We start from the raw sequence: 21,932 nt of genomic DNA, 5'->3' as shown, positions 1-21,932 counted from the left end.
ACATTTACCTCTGAATATAAAACTACCATTCGTTAGCACTAGGCATGCTAAGTGAAAAATCCACAACAAAACCACAAGAGATTCAGTCGATTTTTTTTTTTACATTAATAGAAAAATTGTCCAAACAATATTGATCAACAAAATCTTAAGAAAGATAAAAGGTTTTAGTAATATAAAAAAAATAACTCACATCAATGTTGAGTAAAAATGTTTTCTTGTATCTGGAAAAAAAATAGTCTTATTGACTTAAATAAAAATCATGATTGATATTAAAAAAAATAGTCATGCAAGAAAATTTTAATTAATGTTGATTGAGAATTATGTTCAAGTGAATGACGTCTTGATCAATGTTAGTTGAAAAACAATCTCAACTAAAAATAATCACAATTGATAATCGCTAATGTTAATAGAGAAAATCTAAACAAAAGTTTAGTAACATTGGAATGTTCTGTCCAAAGATAACCTTTGATAACTGAGTAAAAAATAATTTTCATTAACTTTAACCTATAGATAAACCTATAAACACATTATCAACCTAAACAGTAGTGTTGTGTGGATGATCCTTTAACTTCGTCCAAGTCAACATCGTCTAAATGGAAGTTAAATGGACGATATTCGAGTCAAAATTTAACCGAGGAAAAAAAATTCTTACTTTTTCAAGGTAAAATTTAAAACCATCTAATTTTAATTAATCCAATTCCTATAATTTAAATTTCTTTAAACAAATTATACAAACAACATATTTTATCATAAAATATTTTACATTTTTTATAAATATAAATTATTTCTCCTTCCAATTATACTATAAAAAAAAACTCATTCTTCAAACAGATTCAAAGACGAAATATTTTATTCCAACATTTCATCTAGAAACCGTAATGCATACTCCAGGCCTATGCAGCAAATTTGTAAGGCCACCAGACCAGCTATGGGTGTTTGTTGGGCCCATGGAGTTGTGGGAGCAAAAAAAAAACAAAAGAAAAAACCTTACCTCTATATTGTTGGATGCCTTGCTATCACAAGACACTGTTCCACGAAATTGAATCATGGACATTCTTATACCATGTCCAAATAGTTCGACATTGTTTTGTAGTTTCTTTTTCTTTTTCTTTTTATATTATAAGGGACAAAACTGTCATGTAATTTCACATTTCAATATGGACGATACCATGATTCATGTATAAATTTTTGTAGAAGAAAAGTGTTGGAAGTCTCATGTTAGTAAAGGTAAGATCAATTTGAAGTACAAGTGAATGCAAACTTTTCTTTCAAAAGTTAATTGTTTGGAATTGAGTTAGATTTAAAGTTCATTTTTTAACGTAATTTTAGAGTCTGTTTAAAACTTATATTAATATATTTGTTGTTTGTTGTTTATAACTTTTGTGAAATTGAATTACATTTAAAGTCTATTTCTTAAAAGAATCATTTATTTTTATTATTGATTTGAACATGAGATGGACCATTGGTCGTATTTTAGGCATGATCGTACAGAAAAAGGTGGCACTAGGAAGTCACTGTCGATTGTATGTGCTTTAACATGAGGCCCCCATTGCAGTCTCAGACCAAATTCTCAAAGATGGAAAAGTGGGGAGAAATGAAGATAACTAGGTGTAGAGGCAGCATGATGTGTGTCTCTGTTTATACTAAATCTAAATCAAGCATTGATAATGGTATGAAAGAGCATGAAAATGTGCACAACAACACTTTTCATTCCATACTGCATAACACTGCATAACTGGTTAACTCTCTCACTATAGTTAAACCCTTTTGCTCCTCATTTCACCCTTTAAGGAACCAAACATAATAAAACTAAGATCCATTCTTCTCCAATAATTCTGGTCCACAAAATCTCACTTTCTTGCTTTCAACTTCTTCTTATTTACATTATGCCTGCTCAGCCGTCCTTGCACGACCTTCACTTTCAATATTCTCTATCTAATAATAACACAACCCTATCTCAAACTTCACTCTCACGCGCCTCCTACTCCTTCTGCATATCTTTTCTTTTGCCAATACCTATTTTCTCTTTTCTTCTTATGTGTAAAGTCCACTGCCACTGTCTGTCACTGATGTTGAGATCAAAATGATTCAATTATTAACCCAGAATTAGTGAGTAAGGGACACGTATATCACTTCAAACAAAGCTAAAGCTAAAAGCCAATGGTAGTTTTTCCCATGAACAATCTTCTGACGTATCTGGTTACCCTGATTTGCTTTCAATATGCGAATCATTGAAACTGATATCATTCTATGCAGGCATTTACTTTCTGTAGTGGCATATGTTTGAATTGAATACACATCACAAACTATACTTCAGTTAATCAAATTCACAAGAAGAATGCATTATAAAAAGGCACTATATCAAGTGCACTCTATGGCTTCCTTTTGGAATTTCTGGTGATGTTTGCAGACAAATAAAATGATAAAAAGAAAGACAGACAAAAGAAAATAAAATGTGAAAAAGATTTCTGATAAAGTTGATTGATGATTATATTTACTGCTGCACCCTCATGTGCAGTTTAAACTTTAACGTGTTGGGATTTCTTTTTCTTTTTCTATTTTGCCGTAAATGGTGCCTGTCCCTTCTCCTGGACCTTAGCTTTTGTAGGCTGCAGCCCAATTTCATAGATAAAACCACTGTACGATTCACTTCCTCAAATCACAAATATAGAGCCCCTCAATTCTAATATCATATTGCACTGTTAATGCCATTTAATTTAGTGCATCGAGTTTAAACATAACCATAACTTAACATTATTGCTTGTAATACTACTCAAGGAAGCAATGCTGAAAATTTAGATGTAGATGATTAACAATAATCCTTTCATTAAGTATGGCTTTTCTAATGCTGTGCTTTAGTGTGAAGAAAAATATTTCTCTCCTTGTCTGTTCAATTTTACTGCTATATATGTACATATTGAATGCACATGTAGCATATCCTATTGTGATTGTGGTCTCACTATTTTGCCTCTATTCTTTTCTCTATCTGCTTTCCTCTTTTGGAACAGTGAAATGGGTTCCAATATCTTCCTTTAATTTACCTTTTATCATTTGATATTCATTGAAAGTTTTCAGTCTCTCTTTTTATTTAACCAAACTATATGTCATGAAAATTAATAAATTTAAACATTCCCATAAAGTATATGAAAAATAATGTCATTGGTATTCTTTGGGATATTAAAAGTAAAAAAAGTGCAGGAGCAGTAATCGATGTGCTCTGTTATGTTTTGTAATGTACCCTTACTGTAACTGTGAGTAAAAATGGTATTTTTTTATTTCTTACGGTAATTGGTAATCATAAAACACTCATTAATAAGATCCTTATTGAGAAAGAACAGAAATTTGCCCACAAACACTGATGATACTATAATTAAGTCAAGCTATTCGGTTCAAATAGCATGTACTTTTTCACTGGCTTTGACAACTGTCATTGAATTTAACTTTGTTAAAATTTGAGGCAATCAAGATGAAAATAAACAACTATGAATCAAATAATTAAGCTTTCACTCAGTGGCTCTCATTATTACAATACAAAATGATGTATTACTTGTTGATAAAAAAATATATGCTTTTGTTCTGCAAGTTTCTTTTCTCTTTTCACTTTTCTGGTACCTAAACTTGGAAGTTCGAACACTGCTACTGCTAACTTCCAATTAATATGGAAATTTTTGTTGGGATCAAGTCACGTGGCCAAACCTGACTCCAAAATTCAAAGTTGCTAAGGCAACATGGATCTTTATTACAAGTCCAATATGGAAACAAAAAGAGAAGCAGGGAACGAACTCATTATGAAGACAATGTACAAAGTACTTCTAAATTGTGGTCGATGGGACCGTACCCACTTGGTTCCTTACGATCACACTATTCTAATCACTTTTCAGATAACAGGTAAAAAGAGTTACATAATTTTACGTAAGAAATAAATATAAAAAAGGGGATTTTTCATAAGAATATCATGATTTTTGTGGAGTGGAATTGATCCCTGTGTTATGTTATCTAACACACCGAGATCAATGATCTGTCGTCACTTTGAAGCGTGACCCTTTTCAGCTCGATCGTTTTTGGTTATTTTAAATCCTTGGTTTGGTATGTGAAAGCTACTCTGCTACTGACTTGAAAATGGAAACGGTAAGGCTTGTTTGGAAAGTTGTTGTAGTTCATGTGCAAAGATGCATATGCTGGTTTCAACGAGTGCATGTGATGTTTTTCTTTACTTTTTGTCCTTTGTTGCTTCTCTGTTTCAACGAGTTCATATGAAATGAAAAGGAGGGGTTTAATTGCATCAATGCCATGTTAAAAGGGTAGCACAAGGCCCAAGAGAGAGTTAAGAAAAAAATATTAGGAAATCAGCAGTTAGCCACATAACTACTTTACCAAAAGAATCCTAACGTTAAAGAGAGATATTAAAAATAAAGAAAACGCTTGATAGGAACGTCTATAAACAGTATATCAGAGACAAAAGCAGACTATAATACTAGAGACAGAAAATAATTAAAAATAGAATGAAACAGATGACAGACATTATAAGTATGAAAATTTGGGAAGAGAGAATGATTGGTTAGGTGTTGTTTGGTATCACGCTAAATGCTGATTAAGATTAATAATAATTGAAGTTGTGGCGTAAAGGGTATAACTAAAGGGACCGAAAGGAGTCAGTTTCTAAAATTATGGAACCGAGAGAAGCTAAAATTAGCAAGATGGTTTAGTTTAGTTGAATGCTTAGGATCCGTGGTTTAAAGAAGACACGTCCATTTCGGAGGAAGAATCATATTCGTTTGATTTTGGTTTAAAATTTGAAGCTTTATTCCTTTTAATGGTGCAGGGCAGAATCCCCACTTTCACGTGCATACTAAAACTAAAAGGATTGAGAGAAAAGAAGAGTTTGGGAGCATAATTGATAGGACACTTGCAAATAGACTAAAGAAGCATTCGTCACCCGAAGCTCAACTTTCATTGTCTCTGTGTCTGTTTTTGCGTTACTAATACTAACCCAGTTAATTCGCTATGCAAGAAAAATAAAATAAAATGCTCTATGATTGTGCTCAACACAGGCTCCTTTGGACTGCCAATTTCAGTGTTTTGCAAGCCAAGACCCTACTTCACCTGTTGCATTGTCACCTCACCAACCCTCATAAACACACACTGATTGGACAATATAGATTAAAACAACACACCATTATTTAACGCATTCAATTCAACCAATCCATAAAAATGTTCCAAGGGAGCTGCTAATGACAACTTGTTAATCTAAAGTTTTTAAACCATGATGATTGAGGCTACTGGTTTATCAGAAATGGGTCTCCTTTTTTACCCCCCCTTATTAATATAAGAAGCCCCACATTGCCCAAGAAAAATCAATAAAATTTGCAAAAAAGACAGAAGCAAAGACTGACATTAAATTTGAAACGGTAATAAAAGATTGTTTGGACGTTGAAGGGTCTGTAGTCTGTACCTCAAGGGACCCCCAAAATTTAAAGCATCACTGACTAAAATCCTACAGGATTAGGTGCATCCCCATTTACTGCAAAAATGTAGCAACCCAAAGCTCAAACCAAGTAATGTCTACCTCCTTCCTTGCTTTCTTTCCCAGGCCTTCTTCAATTCAAAACACACACAGGCAAAAAAACAAATTTTGTTTCGTTTTACCAAACCCCAAAACAAAACAAAAAACAACAGTCAGCAAACTCAGATCATGACAAACAATAAAAGAAAAAAGAAATGTAGCAAAGCAACATAAGATTTGGTTTGAATTTGAAATATCCACTCCTGGCATATTAACATTGGTTACAAAGAGAGTAAGTAAACAAAAATAATAGCAATGCTAAGTGCTAAATGCTAATACCACTAAGCTAACAGATTGAGCCATCTAGCCAATATCACCAGCAGCAGCATGATGTATAATCAGGAGAAGAAAAAGAAGAAGAGCGTAGTGACAGGCAAGAATTGGAGTTGAGCGAAACCCTTTTGCCTGGGAGGGATGGTGGAGTGAAAGAGAAAGCATTGTGGTCGGATCCCATAGTCTGTGAGCATATTTTGGTGGTGGTGGTGGCGGCACCAGAGCGAGGGGCTCCCCCGGAGTGGTGGCGAAAATGGAAGCATGAGTGAGAGAAGAAGAATGGGTGAAAAGGGGTTGTGGTGGAATATGGTAGAGGCGAGGTAAGTGGTAGCTAAGAGGTGAAGAAGGAAGACAGTGTGATTGTCTGGCCAAACATAACGTGGGCAAAAGAAAATGAATGGTTGGTGTGCCTTTTTTGTGTACGGTTCGAGCATGGAGATAATTCTCTTGTGCTTTCTGTGTCTTGTGTTGTGTTGTGTTTTCGTCTTTCTCTCTCTCTCTGAACTCACCTCAACTCAAATCTCAATCCTTTTCTTTCTCCACTGGGTGCCCAGAAGCCCAGATTAGCTAGATTTGCGCAAGCAACCTCTGTCCTCTTTTCTCTTCCTTTCTTCACCTTCGTCAATCACCATAATTCCATTCGGGTCCCTCCTTCTTCCAAACTCCTTCCTCTCTCTTTTTCTATTACTTTTCTCTTCTCTCCCTTTGGATTCTACTTCCCTACTCTCCCCACCTACATCTCACCATACAATACTACTATTTACGCTCCATTTTCATTTATATATGCTTTTCGATCTCCAATTATTATTGTGCTTTCAACGTCCGTTAAAAATATAACAAAATATGCCAAAACTTCTTCTCATCCCATTATTTTTAAATATACTATAAGTATTAACTAATAGTATTTTGTCTTCATTGTAGGCTCCTGTTTTTCTCAATTTAAAACATGTTATAAATTATATTTTCTCTCGTTTTATATCACATAAGAGAAGGGTATTCAAGTAAAAAATTAGTGAACTGTAGAAAAAAGGAAGATGAAGAAATTATTACTTTATAAAATTAATATAAGCCTCTGATATTATGTTTTATGGTGTTACTGTTATCGTTATATTAACTATTAATTTCGGATAATTCGATTTCCATCAATTAATAATATCATTCAAAAAGTAGGATTCAGATAATTATTTTCTGATCGTTGATATTAATTTCCAATGAACGACGCCTTTTAAAAATGATTGTTTAATGTTGTTCGTAGTTAGAAGTGAAATGAGTTTGTTATGTTTGTGTTTACAAAAATGGTTTAATACCATTTTTTTTCAAATATTTATAATAAGCTTTTGATATAATTCTTTAGTTTTTTTTTTAACTTAGTGTTTGTATTTATTAAAATTAGTAAATGTGGTTCTTCTAATAATACTGTTATAATTAATGAGTAGTGATAAAACCTATGTTATAAAGTGTTAATTATTTTGTTAACGTGAAAAATATCTTATTTGTAAATATTGAAAGGAGTAGCCAAATTGGAGTTTATTTTGTGAATCAATTAGATATTCAAATTTTTTAGATTGAATATTTGTAACGAGTGATTGATAATTTCATTTGTGTTTGTGAAATTCTCATTGTATAGTTAAGTGATTTTTATTTAATTTTCAAATATCACAGTAGAAAAAGAAAAGAGAACATAATCTAATTATATCTAAGGAGGAAAAATACTATTATTATCCTAGTCACCTATAAAGAATTAATATAATTTTTAATTCAAAATTTTAAAACAATAAATTTATAAATCTTTTTTATTTATATTGTTCAATTTTCTCGTTTTTATTTCATGTAAGACTTTTTCAACCATTTTTCTCATAAAGGTGAATTCATTTTACAATCATGAGTTAAAGTATCACTTTTAGATTTTTAACAATCTTTTTCTTAAAAGTGAGTCTCTTCTACATTGATGCATTTCCCCTCGAGTAAAAACATGTAATATGATACCACTACTAGTTTTTTAAGAATTCATTAGAGATAGATTACCTAAATGTGATTTAAGACTAATCCACATAAATGATTTAAGACTAATCCTCAAGTGTAAGTTCCTTCTACGTTAACATACTTTCCTTGAATGAAAACATATATAATGACATTTACTTATAGCTATGTTGTTATTGATGTTGCAATAACATTGTTGTGTTATTGTTTTTTTACCACAACAACCTTTACTTATTTATTGTTTATGTCACGACAACCTTAATACCACTAATGATTTTTAATGATTTTTTAAAAGGAATAATCATTAAGAAGAGATAACATAAGTGTATAATGAGACCAACCCATATAAATGATTGGTACAACTAATCCAAAATCTCAAAATAATAAATGTGAGTTTTTCTCTTATGGTACTTATGTTTTTCATTTCTACTTAAACTCATTTGATTTTTCTAACATGACTCTTTTTAACAAGTATAATAATCATATAATTCTTTAGTTTTTCTTAATGTGGTGTTTGTATTTATTAAAATTAGTAAATGTGATTCCTTATGATAACGATGTTATAATGAGTACTGATAAAAGCTATGTTGCAAACTGTGTATTAATTTACTAACGTGAAAAACATTTTATTTTGTAAACATTGAAAGGAGTAGCAAAGTTGGGATTTTTGTGGATCAAAGACTAAATATTTGTAATGGGTGACTGATTATTACATTTGTTCTTGTGGATTTCTAATTCTTGATATGTGCAGTTAAGTTATTTTCATTCAACTTCCAACGTGAGAACAATTCTACACCAAAACTTCAACGAGTCCCTTCTACATTCATATATTCTCCCATGAGTTAAAGTATCACCTTAGATTTTCAATAATATTTTTTTAAGGTTGAGTTTCTTCTACGTCGATACATTTGCCCTCAGTAAAAACATGTAATATAATATCCCTTATAGTTTTTTTAGGAATGATTTATTAGAGAAAGATTACACAATGATTTGAGATTAATCCACGTAAAAGATTGACACTATTTTTCATCTCTCAAAATTGAATCCCTTTTACATTGACATATTTTCCTTACATTAAAATATGTATAATTACCTTTATTTTGAACTTTATTATTATTATTGTAGTAATATTATTATTTTGTTTTTATCACAACAACACAACACCTCTAATACCATTGATTAGTATTATATTTTTTTTTAAATTTCATTAACAAAAGATAATATAAATGTATTATAAGATCAATCCACATAACTGACTTGTACAATTTTTAATAAAAAAATCTTAAAACAATAAATTTATAACTCTTTTCTCTTGTATTATATTTATGTTGGACATATACGAATTTTCAATATTACTTTTTATAACAAATATGATAATGTCATATTAAGATAAAAATAAAAAACTATATTGGAAATTCACTATTATATATATAATAATCAATTTAATTCATATAAATTTACCCGCAAAATAAAAACAAGTCTGATGGATATATTTAACCACCCGACTCTATATTTATTATATTCTGTATATATTTCAATATACTCATGATGTCATGATATTAAATACATGTCACATTCCATTCATTTATTATCAATGTGTGCATGATACAAGTTGATAACAATCAATATGATTTGAGGTTTAAAGAGTTTTTCACTTTTGTAAGTTTGGGTATATATATATATATATATATATATATATATATATATATATATATATATTGGTATTTTCAATACAGTAACAGAAGTTGTTCGATTGTAATTCTACCTAAGTTTCAGTCACATTGGTTAATTATATAGTTAAATATTAAAGTGAAGATTATTATTTAGTAAATATTAGTAATATGTTAATTTGTTACATATTTTTATGTAACAGTTATTGTCAATTTTTATTTTTAGAATAACGGTGAAAATTAAGCAGTCTTAATATAACATGTTTAAATTTGGGTTTTATTCAGGTGTTAATTGATCAATTAAATGCATTTCTACGGAATACTAACAGCTGAATAAGATAACAATTTTAGGAGTTACCTTTTATATTATTTTTAAATGAAAATAATTTCCTTAAATAAAAGTATATTATTATATCTATCCATTTAATTAATTATTTTTGAAAATATCCCTATAGAAATTAAAACCATTGACCGAAGATATGTCTTTATCTAATGCCAAAACCTTACCAACGTGACACACTACACTGAAAAGAAATTTGCATCCATTTGTCTCTTTCTCCAATTTATGATAATTAAAATATGATTCAAAAGAGGACCACTCTTAAAGGTTTGAAAGAAGGAGTCTTTAGAAAAAAAAAAGACTGAACATAATAAAAGTTTGCGTTTAAAATATTTATTTGAATTAAAATAATACTTAAAAGTCTACCGATCATATATATATATATATAAGTAACTTAAATGTAATAAAGTTAAATATTTAATAAATGAGAGGGTTTTGCGGGAGCAGGAAAGTTGGGTGTAGCCGTTCTCACTGTAGTAGTTAGGTTTTTGTAACGAAGCAGAAGGAGCAGGAATTTTGAAAGGTTGGTTACACTGAAAATACGCACTTGGGCCGAGGTTAAAGTTTTGGAGATAACCACCAAATACCTAACATTTTCATTCGCTTCCCAATTTCATTTTTTCTTGGGATGCTCAACTGCTTATCTCCTTAATCTTCGTTCATTAATGCAATCCAACTGTTACACCCGTGGAGGGCCCATAAGCCCAAAAGCCCACTTCCCTCCTTAACCAGTCCTTTTACACCACACCATCAAAAACATTATTTTTCAAAAATAACTCAGCACACTTCCACATAACATAACTTTATTACAGTATTTTATTCTAATTTAAAAACACTCATTAATAGTACACAATACAATATATATGTATACTTTGAATTAAAGAGAGCACACACCTTTAGGCTTTAACTAACCCCTTTTTTTCCTTTTGTTTAACCAACTTACGGTTAATGATGACTGGTTTTTGACCAAGTAAAATAGTTGAAGTTGAAAATTATGTAGCTAATGGTCAACAGTAATCATAAAAGATGAGTTTATTATTATTTTTGTTGGGAATAGGAAGATTGGAAGATAATTAGGTGGAAAATGGTGAGCTAAAAGTTTTGATTGGAGAGCAGGAAGAGACAGAATGTCTGAGGAAAAGTCAGATTATGGAAAAATAAAACGGGCTTTTTCTCTGGGGTGGAGAAAGGGAGAAAGAGAAAGAGAAAGAGAAAGAGGTACCTGAAGAAAAGAGTAGGGTAGCTCTTAAACCAATATAAGGTCCAACAGAACCAACTGTTGTAGCTTGATGAGTTTTTATCTTCAATAGGAAAAGTAAGAAAACACATGAATGCTCATTTGTTAATACAACAAACAACAAAGTTGGAGTGGGGTTGAGACTGTGTGTTTCGTCTTATAAATTTACCAAAACAAGCTCTCAAACAGGGAAGGCCCAAACTACCTATGTAACAAATGTTTGAGTTCTGGTCAAATGAAGAAAAACCTTCGACTGCTCTTCGTGTCCCAATTACAATATATGTTTCCTAAGATTATGTTTGGTATGTTTCCTGAGACTTCTTTTTCTTCATTTGTGCTTTCCTTTTATTCCATGCTATTTTTCTCTAATCTTTGATGTGAGTGGTGTTGCAACCTTCCCCTCCATTTTTTTCTTGTTTGAAAAAGAAGATTTGATCCTGAGATTTGCAGAAGCTTGTGGCTCTGAAGATGGGTATCTAAATTTTTCAATTTCCTACACTTTTGTTTTTGTGCCTTTTGTCCATGACACATTATGAACCTTTATGTCTTTTATGCACTGTGTCTTATGAACTTTTGTTTCCTGTACTTCTTTCAGCTGGTGCCCTTTTTGTCAAATCATAAGGGAGTAGTCAATACTGTATATAATTTCTGTATAGTATAAACTTGCCTTACCTGTATAAGAAATATATACTAAATTCTTTGGTTTATATAATGTTTGCGTTGTGATACATATAAGAATTTTAATAATTTTACTTTTATTTTATTAAATTAATAGAAATAATAAATTTTATAAGTTTATTTTTTTTCAATAAATAATATTCATAATTATACAATTTATTAAATTATAAGTAAAATTTATTAAAAATAAAAATATTTTTGAACTAAATCAAAACAAACATAGAGGTTATCTCTTAACGGACTTATCATAAATGAATGAATTACTTGTAGATAGATAAGAGAATAAACGTGAGTTTGTTGTTCCCACCATCACTACATCTTTCTTCCTCTGTCTCTACCTCTCCAATTTTTTTTAATTTCAATTATATTTTCAGATAAATTTTTTTTACTTTTACTATTTTAATTTATTTCAAACCTAGTTTTCTTATTTTACTCCCTGCACCCAATCTTTTCATCTCTCATTTCTGTTTAACAATTTGTCTTCCGTTTTACTCTACAACCCATTTGTCTTTTCCGTTTCACTTCTCCTTCTTCGTTTCATTCTTCTTCATTTTCCTCACATTATTAAAATATATTAAAATATATTCAAAAATAATAAATCAAAACATTTAAATTAAATTATTAAAATATTTTCAAAATAAAGAATAAACTAATAAAACAAACCCTAAAATAAAAAACGTAACCTTTGACATCCTTTTAAGGAAAAACGGATGTCGACATCCGTTTTACCTTAAACGGATGTTGACATCCGTTGAAGGATGTCACCTCCATTTAAAGGTTACGTAAAATTAAAAAATAATAACCCTAAAAATAAATTTTTACTTAGGAGCAAAATAGTAAATAGGAGTGAAGAGAGAAAGATGTGATGGTGGAGCGAGCAACAACACCCTAAATGTGAATGAATAAGTTGTTTATAAAAAACACACACAAGTACCAATATGGATGGACTTTTAAAATTTAAGTCTATGGGACAATTTATCATTGACCCGTATGAACTAAAATATTCAATATATTATACATTTTTTTTTGTAGGTTTATCGACCCACCTCACATTTTCATTCCTACTAATGATCCATGTCTATTTTTCCTTTCCATTCTCCTCTCCTTTACCTAGCATATTTAATATGGAAAAAAATATGAGAATGAAAAAGAATAATAAAATAATTTAGTATATGCCAAATCAATATCTAATAACATTATTATTAATATAATGGAAGGATCACGTAGAAAAAAAAAACATAAAAGAAAAGGAAGGACTTAACTATTACAAATATTTAATTTAATATAATTTAATAAATAAATAATCCTATTATAGTCATATTTGTACGAAATATTAATTTTATGATTAAATATTGTTTATGGGTGAACAATTTTCTACCTTTATTATATTTATTTTAGTTTAATCAAACCTATTATTGTTTATTGTTTTATTCAAATTATATTTATTTCTATTTACTATTTTTTATGCATAAATATAATCTATCGTATAACAAATACAATAACTCACGTAAAAAAACACAATAACTCACGTAAAAGTGTATTTAATTTTTGTTTTGTATAAATTTTTAAAAAATTGATATTTATAAAAATGTGATCCATCTAATGATTTGTTATATCTTCAAAAAGGAACACATATTATTATTTTGCAGTAGACATTTTTCTTCTTCATCATGTTCTTTATTATCATTTTTCTAACACTAACATACACTGTACCATTAACCTCGAATAACGTTAAAACTAGAATCTAATAAAAAAACCGCAACGAGTTTTTTTTTAAATATAAGTAAAAAATAAATAAATAAATAAACACTAAATTAGTATTTCAAATATAAGGACCAACCTTAAATAATGTTAAACTATAAACTATTAAAAAGAACCACAATGAGTTTTTTCTTTTTCAAATACGACTCAAAAATAAACAAAAGAAAAACACTAAATTAGTATTTCAAATATAAGGACCAAACATACTGTTAAGCATAACATTTATATTAAAAAAAAAAAAAAACACCACACGATTCAAAGAAGCTCTAATTAAAAGGTTTACAAAGATTATGATGAAATTGGGAATACTCTAATAATAATAGAATAAGTTAGTATATCAGTCTAAAAGTACATGTTTTGTTTTTTATTTTTTTATCCACTTTTTTTTATATTTTGTTTTGTTAACGATGAAGAGACTACGATAATTTTATTTTAAATTACTTTCGTTAACTTTAACTACATTGACACAAATTAAATTGATATTGAAAGTATATTTTATTTAATCGACCTTAAATTAAATATTTTTTAAAATAAAAAAAGAGAGATTTAATTGTCCCTATATTATTTACTAATTAATATTATTTTAGTTATTAGTATTAGTTTAACTAGCACGCTAATGTCCTTGAATTGGGAAGCTAGCTCTAAAGTGAGACTTATGCTTCAAATTCACTTTTTTAAGAGCTAAAATTGAAAATATTAAATTAAATCTTTCACTGTTAGTTTGATTTCATAGCAGAAGACAAGTATATAATTTTTTTTCTAACAGTTGACTATTCTAGTCATAACTTTTTATGTAGTACAAAATAATGCATGAAAATCAAACGCTGTAACTTAGGGTGATGGAAACCTTATACGTGGGACAATAACAAATCAATTTAAAAATTTTAATATTCTTAATATTAATATCTTAGCCATAACTTAAAAAAGAAATAATATATTCCACTAGCCTACAATTTACTTTTAATATGCCTAAAGATACATTCATTTAGGCGTATAAGTCTTGAAAGAGTGTTTTCTAACCTCATTTATGCTGTGTAGATTAGGTTATATGAAGTAGGACGCGAAAAATGAGAATAAAAACAATAAATAGAAAATAAAATTGTATGAATCAGATAAACTAATAAATTTCCTTTATCTATGATTTTAATAATAATTTTAATTTTTTATTGTTATAATAAAAAATATAAATATTAATAAAAATATTTACCACATTTTTTTATTATATTGGGTTATGTATGATGTAAATTACCTAATGAATTATACTGTTATTATGTTGATAATAATATGTAATTGAATATGGTTATTTTTGTTCTTTTTTAAATTAGAAGTTGTTTTATTTTTTAATGTAAGCTTTCCATACATGTTTAAAATAAATAAACGAAACATTGTTAATAAATTTATTGCTCCACAAATTTGTTGCTAAGTCTATATTAACTAAATATTAAATTAATTTACAATATATAAATAAATATAAATTTTATTTTATATATTAATTTAATAAAGTTAAACTAAACTTAAAATCTATATCATAATATTAAGTATTTATGTATATAGTTATATATTATAATATCTCACTTAAAAGCACCGTAAAATACATTAATATTTTTTTATCTAATAAAAATTATTATTAAAAAAATAACATAAATATGAATCAAACACAAACACATTAAAAATTAAACGTAAAAAAAAAAAACTAAATAATAGAAAGTTTATACATGAAAAGTTATGACAAATGACAGCACATAATATATACCATATTATTTTATATTGTATATAATATATTTATATTTAGAGTAAAATGACAAAATAAATTAAATGGTGTAGCGGTGATGTTTTAATAAATAAGACATTTGTCATAGTTTTTCTGATGTGTCATTTTTGTAGAAGGTCCTTGAAATTATAGACTGAGCATTCTGCATCAACATTCTTGGGTTAATCAATACCTCTGCAACAACAGTCTTGGATCACGTGATCTTTTTCATTTCATCTGGACCGCGTAACATTAATATTTTTTTCTCAGTATATTTATTTAACATTTTCTCATCAAATAAATTATAAAATATTTAATTTTTATTTGTATTCTAATATAATCTTAAATAAATTATTCATTATATTTATTTCAAATATCTATTCCTTTTAAAAGAAAAATGGTAAGTCCATCGCAATTTCGAAATTAAATATCATGTGTTTTTTTTATATATTTCAAGCATAAATGGTTGTTCAACCGAGAAATATATAAAATGATCATTGATTAAAATATAAAATTCTATAACAATAAAAGAAAGAACATATTTTCAATAGTTATCTATTGCTCACAACAATACCTCCTGATATTCGCCACCCACAATACCACAAACGAATTTGGATTGGCTTCCAGAACATAGATATAACACTATAAGATTAAAACTTGAGATTTGACTTACTAAAAATTAGTCTACAAAATATACTTAAAAAATATTCTGTCTACATCTCTTTAAATTCGAACAAAATCTATACTGGAACAATAATCTCTACGTTTTCAGTGACTTGAACTAAACTATTCCTTCTTTGCTACTAAATACCATCAACATTGTGTATAGATGAAATGGATTTAGCAAAGAATAAGAATTGGATGCTCGTAAATGACATGTATCCTTAGCTCATACTCCATGATGTTTAAAACATGCTTTGTCCATCATATCAACTGCACCATCTTCCAAATATGTCTGTTCTTAGAGATACTCCAAAAAACAAGTTATTTAGATCATGTACTAAGGAATTGCCATCTATATAAGACCTTTCACTCAACGACCCAACACACAACAAATTTGGTTTCTCTCTTTCTCTTTCTAACAACCAAAGCTCATATTTTTCAAGCCTAGCCATAGCTTGAAGATGGCAATTGATTGTGAAAGTAGAAGATATGGTGTGCTGCAAGCAGTGCATGATTCTGAGTATGTAGAGAAAGTGTACGGTGGGTACTACAACGTCTACGTAGAAGCCTTTGGGGAAGAGGGAGATGTGTGGGATTTGTTCAGAGTGTATGAGGGGGATTTTCCTGAATTGAACGATCTACATAAATATGATGGGTTTGTGATCACTGGTAGCCCCAGTGATGCTTATGGAAATGATTACTGGATCCTTAAACTTTGTTTCATTTTGCGAATCATTGTTGCAATGGAGAAGAAGCTCCTTGGCATTTGCTTTGGCCACCAGGTATCTATAATGCTTATTTGGACCTTAGTTTCTGAGTAAAGGGTAACCAAATCAGAGACTTTCACAGTTTCTTCATTTTACAGTAATTATATAAAGTATGACTTTTTTTTTATATCTATATAACTTAAGATAATAGATGCAAATTGAAGTTTTAAGGTTTAGAGTTGTAATTCTGTGAATGACGTTGATGTTATAGGTGCTGTGCAGGGCTTTGGGTGGAAGGGTAGGGAAATCGAAGACAGGATGGGATATTGGGTTTAGAGAAGTGCATTTCATGAAAGATGTAGGTGGATGTTATAGGTACCTAGATCATCATGAAATGTCATCATTCCTTTCGATCATAGAAGTGCACCAAGATGAGGTTTATGAGGTTCCTGAGGGTGCAGATGTGATTGCATCTTCAGACAAAACTCGGGTGGAAATGTTTGCAATTGCGGACAACATTCTCGGAATTCAGGGTCATCCTGAGTACACCATAGATATATTGTTTAATCTCATTGATCGCCTTCTCCAAATGGATGTCATACAGGTAACATTGCAATATGTAGTTTTGTTTTTGTTTTTTTGGTCTTGGAATGTATGAGTGAAGCTTTCTTATGGTCATGATTCAGAAAGGATTGGCAGAAGATTTGAAGTGTCGGCTTGAGTCTGCTGAGGCAGACCAGGAGTGCTGGAAAATGATATGTAGGAGCTTTCTCAAGGGAAAATAGACCTCCTGCACTTCTTCTCTATGCACTAACATTTAAGACCTTAGTAAAAATAAATAAAAACAAACATATATTTACTTTTCATTGTAGTGGTTTTATCGACATGCAACATTATTCACTAAATATTTAAATATATATTTGATCCTTAAATGTTTAAAATATTAATTTAATTTTTATATATTTAAGTGACTTTTGTGGGGTTTTTTTTTTAACTTTAAGGTGATTATTGTTTAGTTTAACATTAGAATTATCTTGTTTACTTTTTACATCTTAACATGTTAAGAAATATGAGATTTTAAGATTTATATATAAAATATATTATTATTAATATAAAATAATAAGTGATTTTTAATGAAATATATTAAATAATGATATTGTCGTATTTCCTTGTGATTTTCATACTGTTATTTTTCGTCTCCAAAAGTTGTTGTAATGGCTATTAACGTAGGTGACGAACAATTTCTATCCAACATATTTTCAATATATTAATCACAAAATTTTACATTAACACTTAAAGACAATTAAGTAAGGTGAAGAACATGATGAAAATTATGTCACTTAGTTCACGAAAAAATTAAACATGTATTAGGTTTGTTTTATTCTTAGTTTCGTTACTTATGTCTACGACCCACAATTGATTGTTTTTTCCATTATTTTCTACTTTTATTTTACTTTTATCCAATCCTGTCAATTCAATTATATTTTCTTTCCTAATGTTTGAAACAGGAGAAAATAAAATGTGTATATTTTTTACATTGAACACATGATATTATGTTTTTATTTTTTTAAGAAAATTAATTAATATTTGAAAAAATAAATAGACAAAAATGAGTATATTCATTTTCTGATAATTTTAATGTGTGACACTTTGTAACAGCATTAACGCTAAATTATTAAAAAATATTACGACTTTTTTTTTACAAAAACAAAATCTTAATTGAGTCTTTTCAAAAGTAAAATAAAGACTTAATTAAGTAAAATAAATAAATATAAAAAATTAAAACAAATAAAAAACTTGAATATAAAAATCATAAAGCAAGAAAATAACACAAATTTGGGTTGTACAATGTTCTATTTTAATTTATGATCTTCAAAAATTAAATGAATAGATTTGGATAATTTGAAGAAGAAAAAACGCTAACCCGAAATATTTAATTTTTTTAATGCAAAGGTTAGAAAAACTGTATCTTTCACTCTTAAAGTTTACATAATTATGTTAAAATTTCGAAAAATAAATAAATTAAACTTTTAAGTTAAAGTTTAAAGAGTAAAAGTATATTCACCACCCAACTAGTCTTAAATTCATCCAACATTTTTATTTTGCTGGATATTTAATTTTACGTCTTGATTGATATGAAATGTAATTAAATTTAGAGAGAAATACAAATGGACATCTAATGTCGTCTTAAATCCATTGAACATTCTTATTTTTACATTTAAAATTAAAGATGATAAAAATATATATTTGTAAATATTTTAATAGTAAAATTTGTGACGGAATGTAAATAGATAACTTTAACGGATAAATCTAGGTAACTAGCTTGAATATTATTAATAAATTTTATTTAAGTATTTATTTTTATTTAAATAATTTAAATAAAATTATGTCTGAAAAAATATTAATCACGGAAGAATTACCTAATATTTTATTTTTATATTTATATTTTTTATTTAGATATATGAAATTAAAATTAATTTGTAAAAAATAATTTTTTAAAATTTATATTTTAATGCAATTTATTGAAATTATTTTTTTATTAATATTAAATTTATTTGTGTAAATATTTTATCGAGTAATTTGATTTGAATGAATATTCAAAATTTCATTTTGTTATTTAGGTTTATATTTTAATTACTTATTTTTAAATAATTTTATTTAACATTTTTATAAATAAAATATAAATATTTATGCTTATATTTATGGATACTCGATGTAAAAAAAACGGTAAATACTTTTGTACAGATACTCAATAGTTAAAAAGGATGACTAACGAGATAGATTTTTTAACTGAGGAGATAGTGAATAGACACTACTGTATATAGTGCATTGCCATTCCTTAATAATGAAAATCAAATAATTTTAAAAAATTAATAAATAAAATTATTGAAATTGATAATTTGGAATATATATATATATATATATATATATTTATATATATATATATATATATATATATATAAATGCAAACTTTATCTTATATGATTTAGTTAAATTTAAAATTTTTTAATATTTAAATCATGAGTTAAAATTTATCTTAATAAAATTTGTGTTAATTTTATGAGACTGAATAATACGATCATTTCCAGAAAAGAGTACGATCTTTTCTGAATTTGAATTTTCTAGGGATACAATAAAAATAAATCAGAGAAAAACGCGAAATAAGATAGAGATAAAGATGCCACAATCTAGCAAATTGATAAGTTAAGGAAGATTCGCTACAAAAATGTTAATTTTTGATAAGAATAAAAGTTCTAAACCAAGAACCAAGTGAATCCTCTCTCAAAAATGCAAATGCATATATATGTATTTGATGCTCCTATATACAAGTACAAATGTTTAAGGCAATTAAGAAACCCTAAAAGAAAGTCCAATGACATTGGGTCCAAAAATAACTTGAAAAATAGAAATAAATTGTTTGCAATTAAAATAAAAATACAATTTATTTAATTTTCTAATTTATTCTTCAATTGTGCTGATGATCTTCATGTTCTTTAAATGTCATTTTTTATGGAAGATTATAAGAATCATGATTCAAAGAGACGTGTTTTGATCTTTGATCTTATATATGTTTCAAGAGATGGTCCTCTATCGTCCTTCTTGAAAATGATTTGTTCTCAAATTCGTACTTCTTGAGGATTCTTTATCATTAAGTTAACGTTTAAGTATACATCTTAATGATTACATCTTAATATAATCTAACTATTACCATTTTTAAATTGAATATATATTTCTTAAAATGAATGCTTAATGGCTTTGGACCTTAGGTTAAATAAACTTTAGTTGAAGAAAACATTACAGAAAAGCAAAGACCAATTAAGTTAACGTTAAATGATATTTCTATAGAAGGGCTATCACTTATACATCTGTATCTTGGATCAATGGTTTTCTTGTGTTTCAATTATTTTATCCCATATGATGTAGCTGTAAGTAATTGGTCTTTGCTTTTCTGTAATCTTTGCTTCTTCTTTTTATTTTAATTGATAGAGAAGAGAGGATCATAAATTATTGATGGGGTTGAAGGTAAATTAAAATCTTCTTCTTTACACTTATGAACTGAAATACAACTTTAGCCAATTCTATCATTTCTTTTCCTTTGAACAAATAACAGATAAGTTTGTTTTTCCTAAAGCTCAAAAGTTACGTTTAATTTCTTTATGCACTGAATCTTCTGTTGCTTTAATTTGAAGCTAATTAAGGCTTACTTTCGGGTTAGGGTGCAATTGGGTATTCCAGTGGAATGTGTTTGCAGAATGGCATTGGAAGTGATGTTCCCCGGGTCAGCTGCAGCCACTGCAAAGGTTGTCTCAGACAAATGAATTCTTGGTAAATTCATTTTTATCTATTCATTCAACATCATGTTTATGAAACAGAAAAATCAGCAGAGCCACATAATTTGTCGACATCATGTTGTTGGTTACAGATTCAGCTCTATTTTTTTTTACCTCATCAATTGTTCTGAGCAAAGGAGCTATAATTGAATGCAATCATCAAATGCCAGCTGTTCCAGACAGAACAAGCACTGCTCTTACACTCCTTAGGGAGATGATAGTGGGACATATAAGGCTATTACATGCCAAAATAAGATGCATTTGGATGATGTTTTTAGGGATCTGTGAAAAAAAAATCTTCAGTACAGTCTTCTTTTTTTTTGAGTTTTCAATTTTAGCCTGAAATGGTTGACACCATCCTTTTCTTCGTGATTGTTGGTTTAATCTTGGTAAACATTACTGTGTGAAAGGATAAGTTGTAAGTACTTGCGAAAGTTTGATGAGCAGTTGAATTCGACCCTTGGAACCCAGAAGAAAATACAGTCTTAAGATGTACCAGAGTTAGATGCATATTCATTAGTAACATCAAACTTTTGTACCTCAAATTTTATGAAAACAGGTTTTTGACCTTCAGTAGTTTGAAAGAATGTCCTTGCACATATCAGTTTTCGTAATTGCTTAAACTCTTAAAAAAACTATAACATAAACGTTCAAACAAAGCTTATTCAAACTCACTTCAAGTACAAGCCAAAAGTGTTCATATATAATTTCGTTTTAATCATATTTCAATTGCAAGAAATTTCTACATTTTAAAATCCAACAACTTCACCACAAATAAAACCTCTATATAATGCAAATCTAACTTTTTCGCATGTTCATAAAACAGCTCTCAGGAGTCAATATGGATACTGTAATAAATCCAAAAGTTCAATTTGTTAATATCAACCATAAGAAAATGGTTGTTTGTATTCTAGAGCCTTAAATATGTTAGAGAAGTATCTATATAGAAATACATTGATAATGAAGAATCAGTCATCCT

At 28.4% G+C, this 21,932-nt stretch overlaps 1 protein-coding gene across 1 annotated transcript; it reads left to right on the top strand.

The window, feature by feature from the left end:
• Positions 1–16,217: 16,217 nt before the first annotated feature.
• Positions 16,218–17,616, top strand: LOC124836648 (gamma-glutamyl peptidase 3-like). The gene is made up of 3 exons (XM_047311824.2): positions 16,218–16,697; positions 16,894–17,226; positions 17,309–17,616. Exons 1-3 carry the CDS (start codon positions 16,377–16,379, stop codon positions 17,405–17,407), a joined length of 753 nt encoding a protein of 250 aa, XP_047167780.2. The 5' UTR covers positions 16,218–16,376; the 3' UTR covers positions 17,408–17,616.
• Positions 17,617–21,932: the final 4,316 nt, after the last annotated feature.

The sequence above is a fragment of the Vigna umbellata genome, chromosome 1 (genome assembly GCF_029865625.1).
Source record: "Vigna umbellata cultivar VRB3 chromosome 1, Vumbellata_1.0, whole genome shotgun sequence".
In the NCBI taxonomy this organism is placed as follows: Eukaryota; Viridiplantae; Streptophyta; class Magnoliopsida; order Fabales; family Fabaceae; genus Vigna; species Vigna umbellata.
Note: the sequence above shows the minus strand (reverse complement) of the source record. Positions and strands in the feature narration are given on the sequence as shown.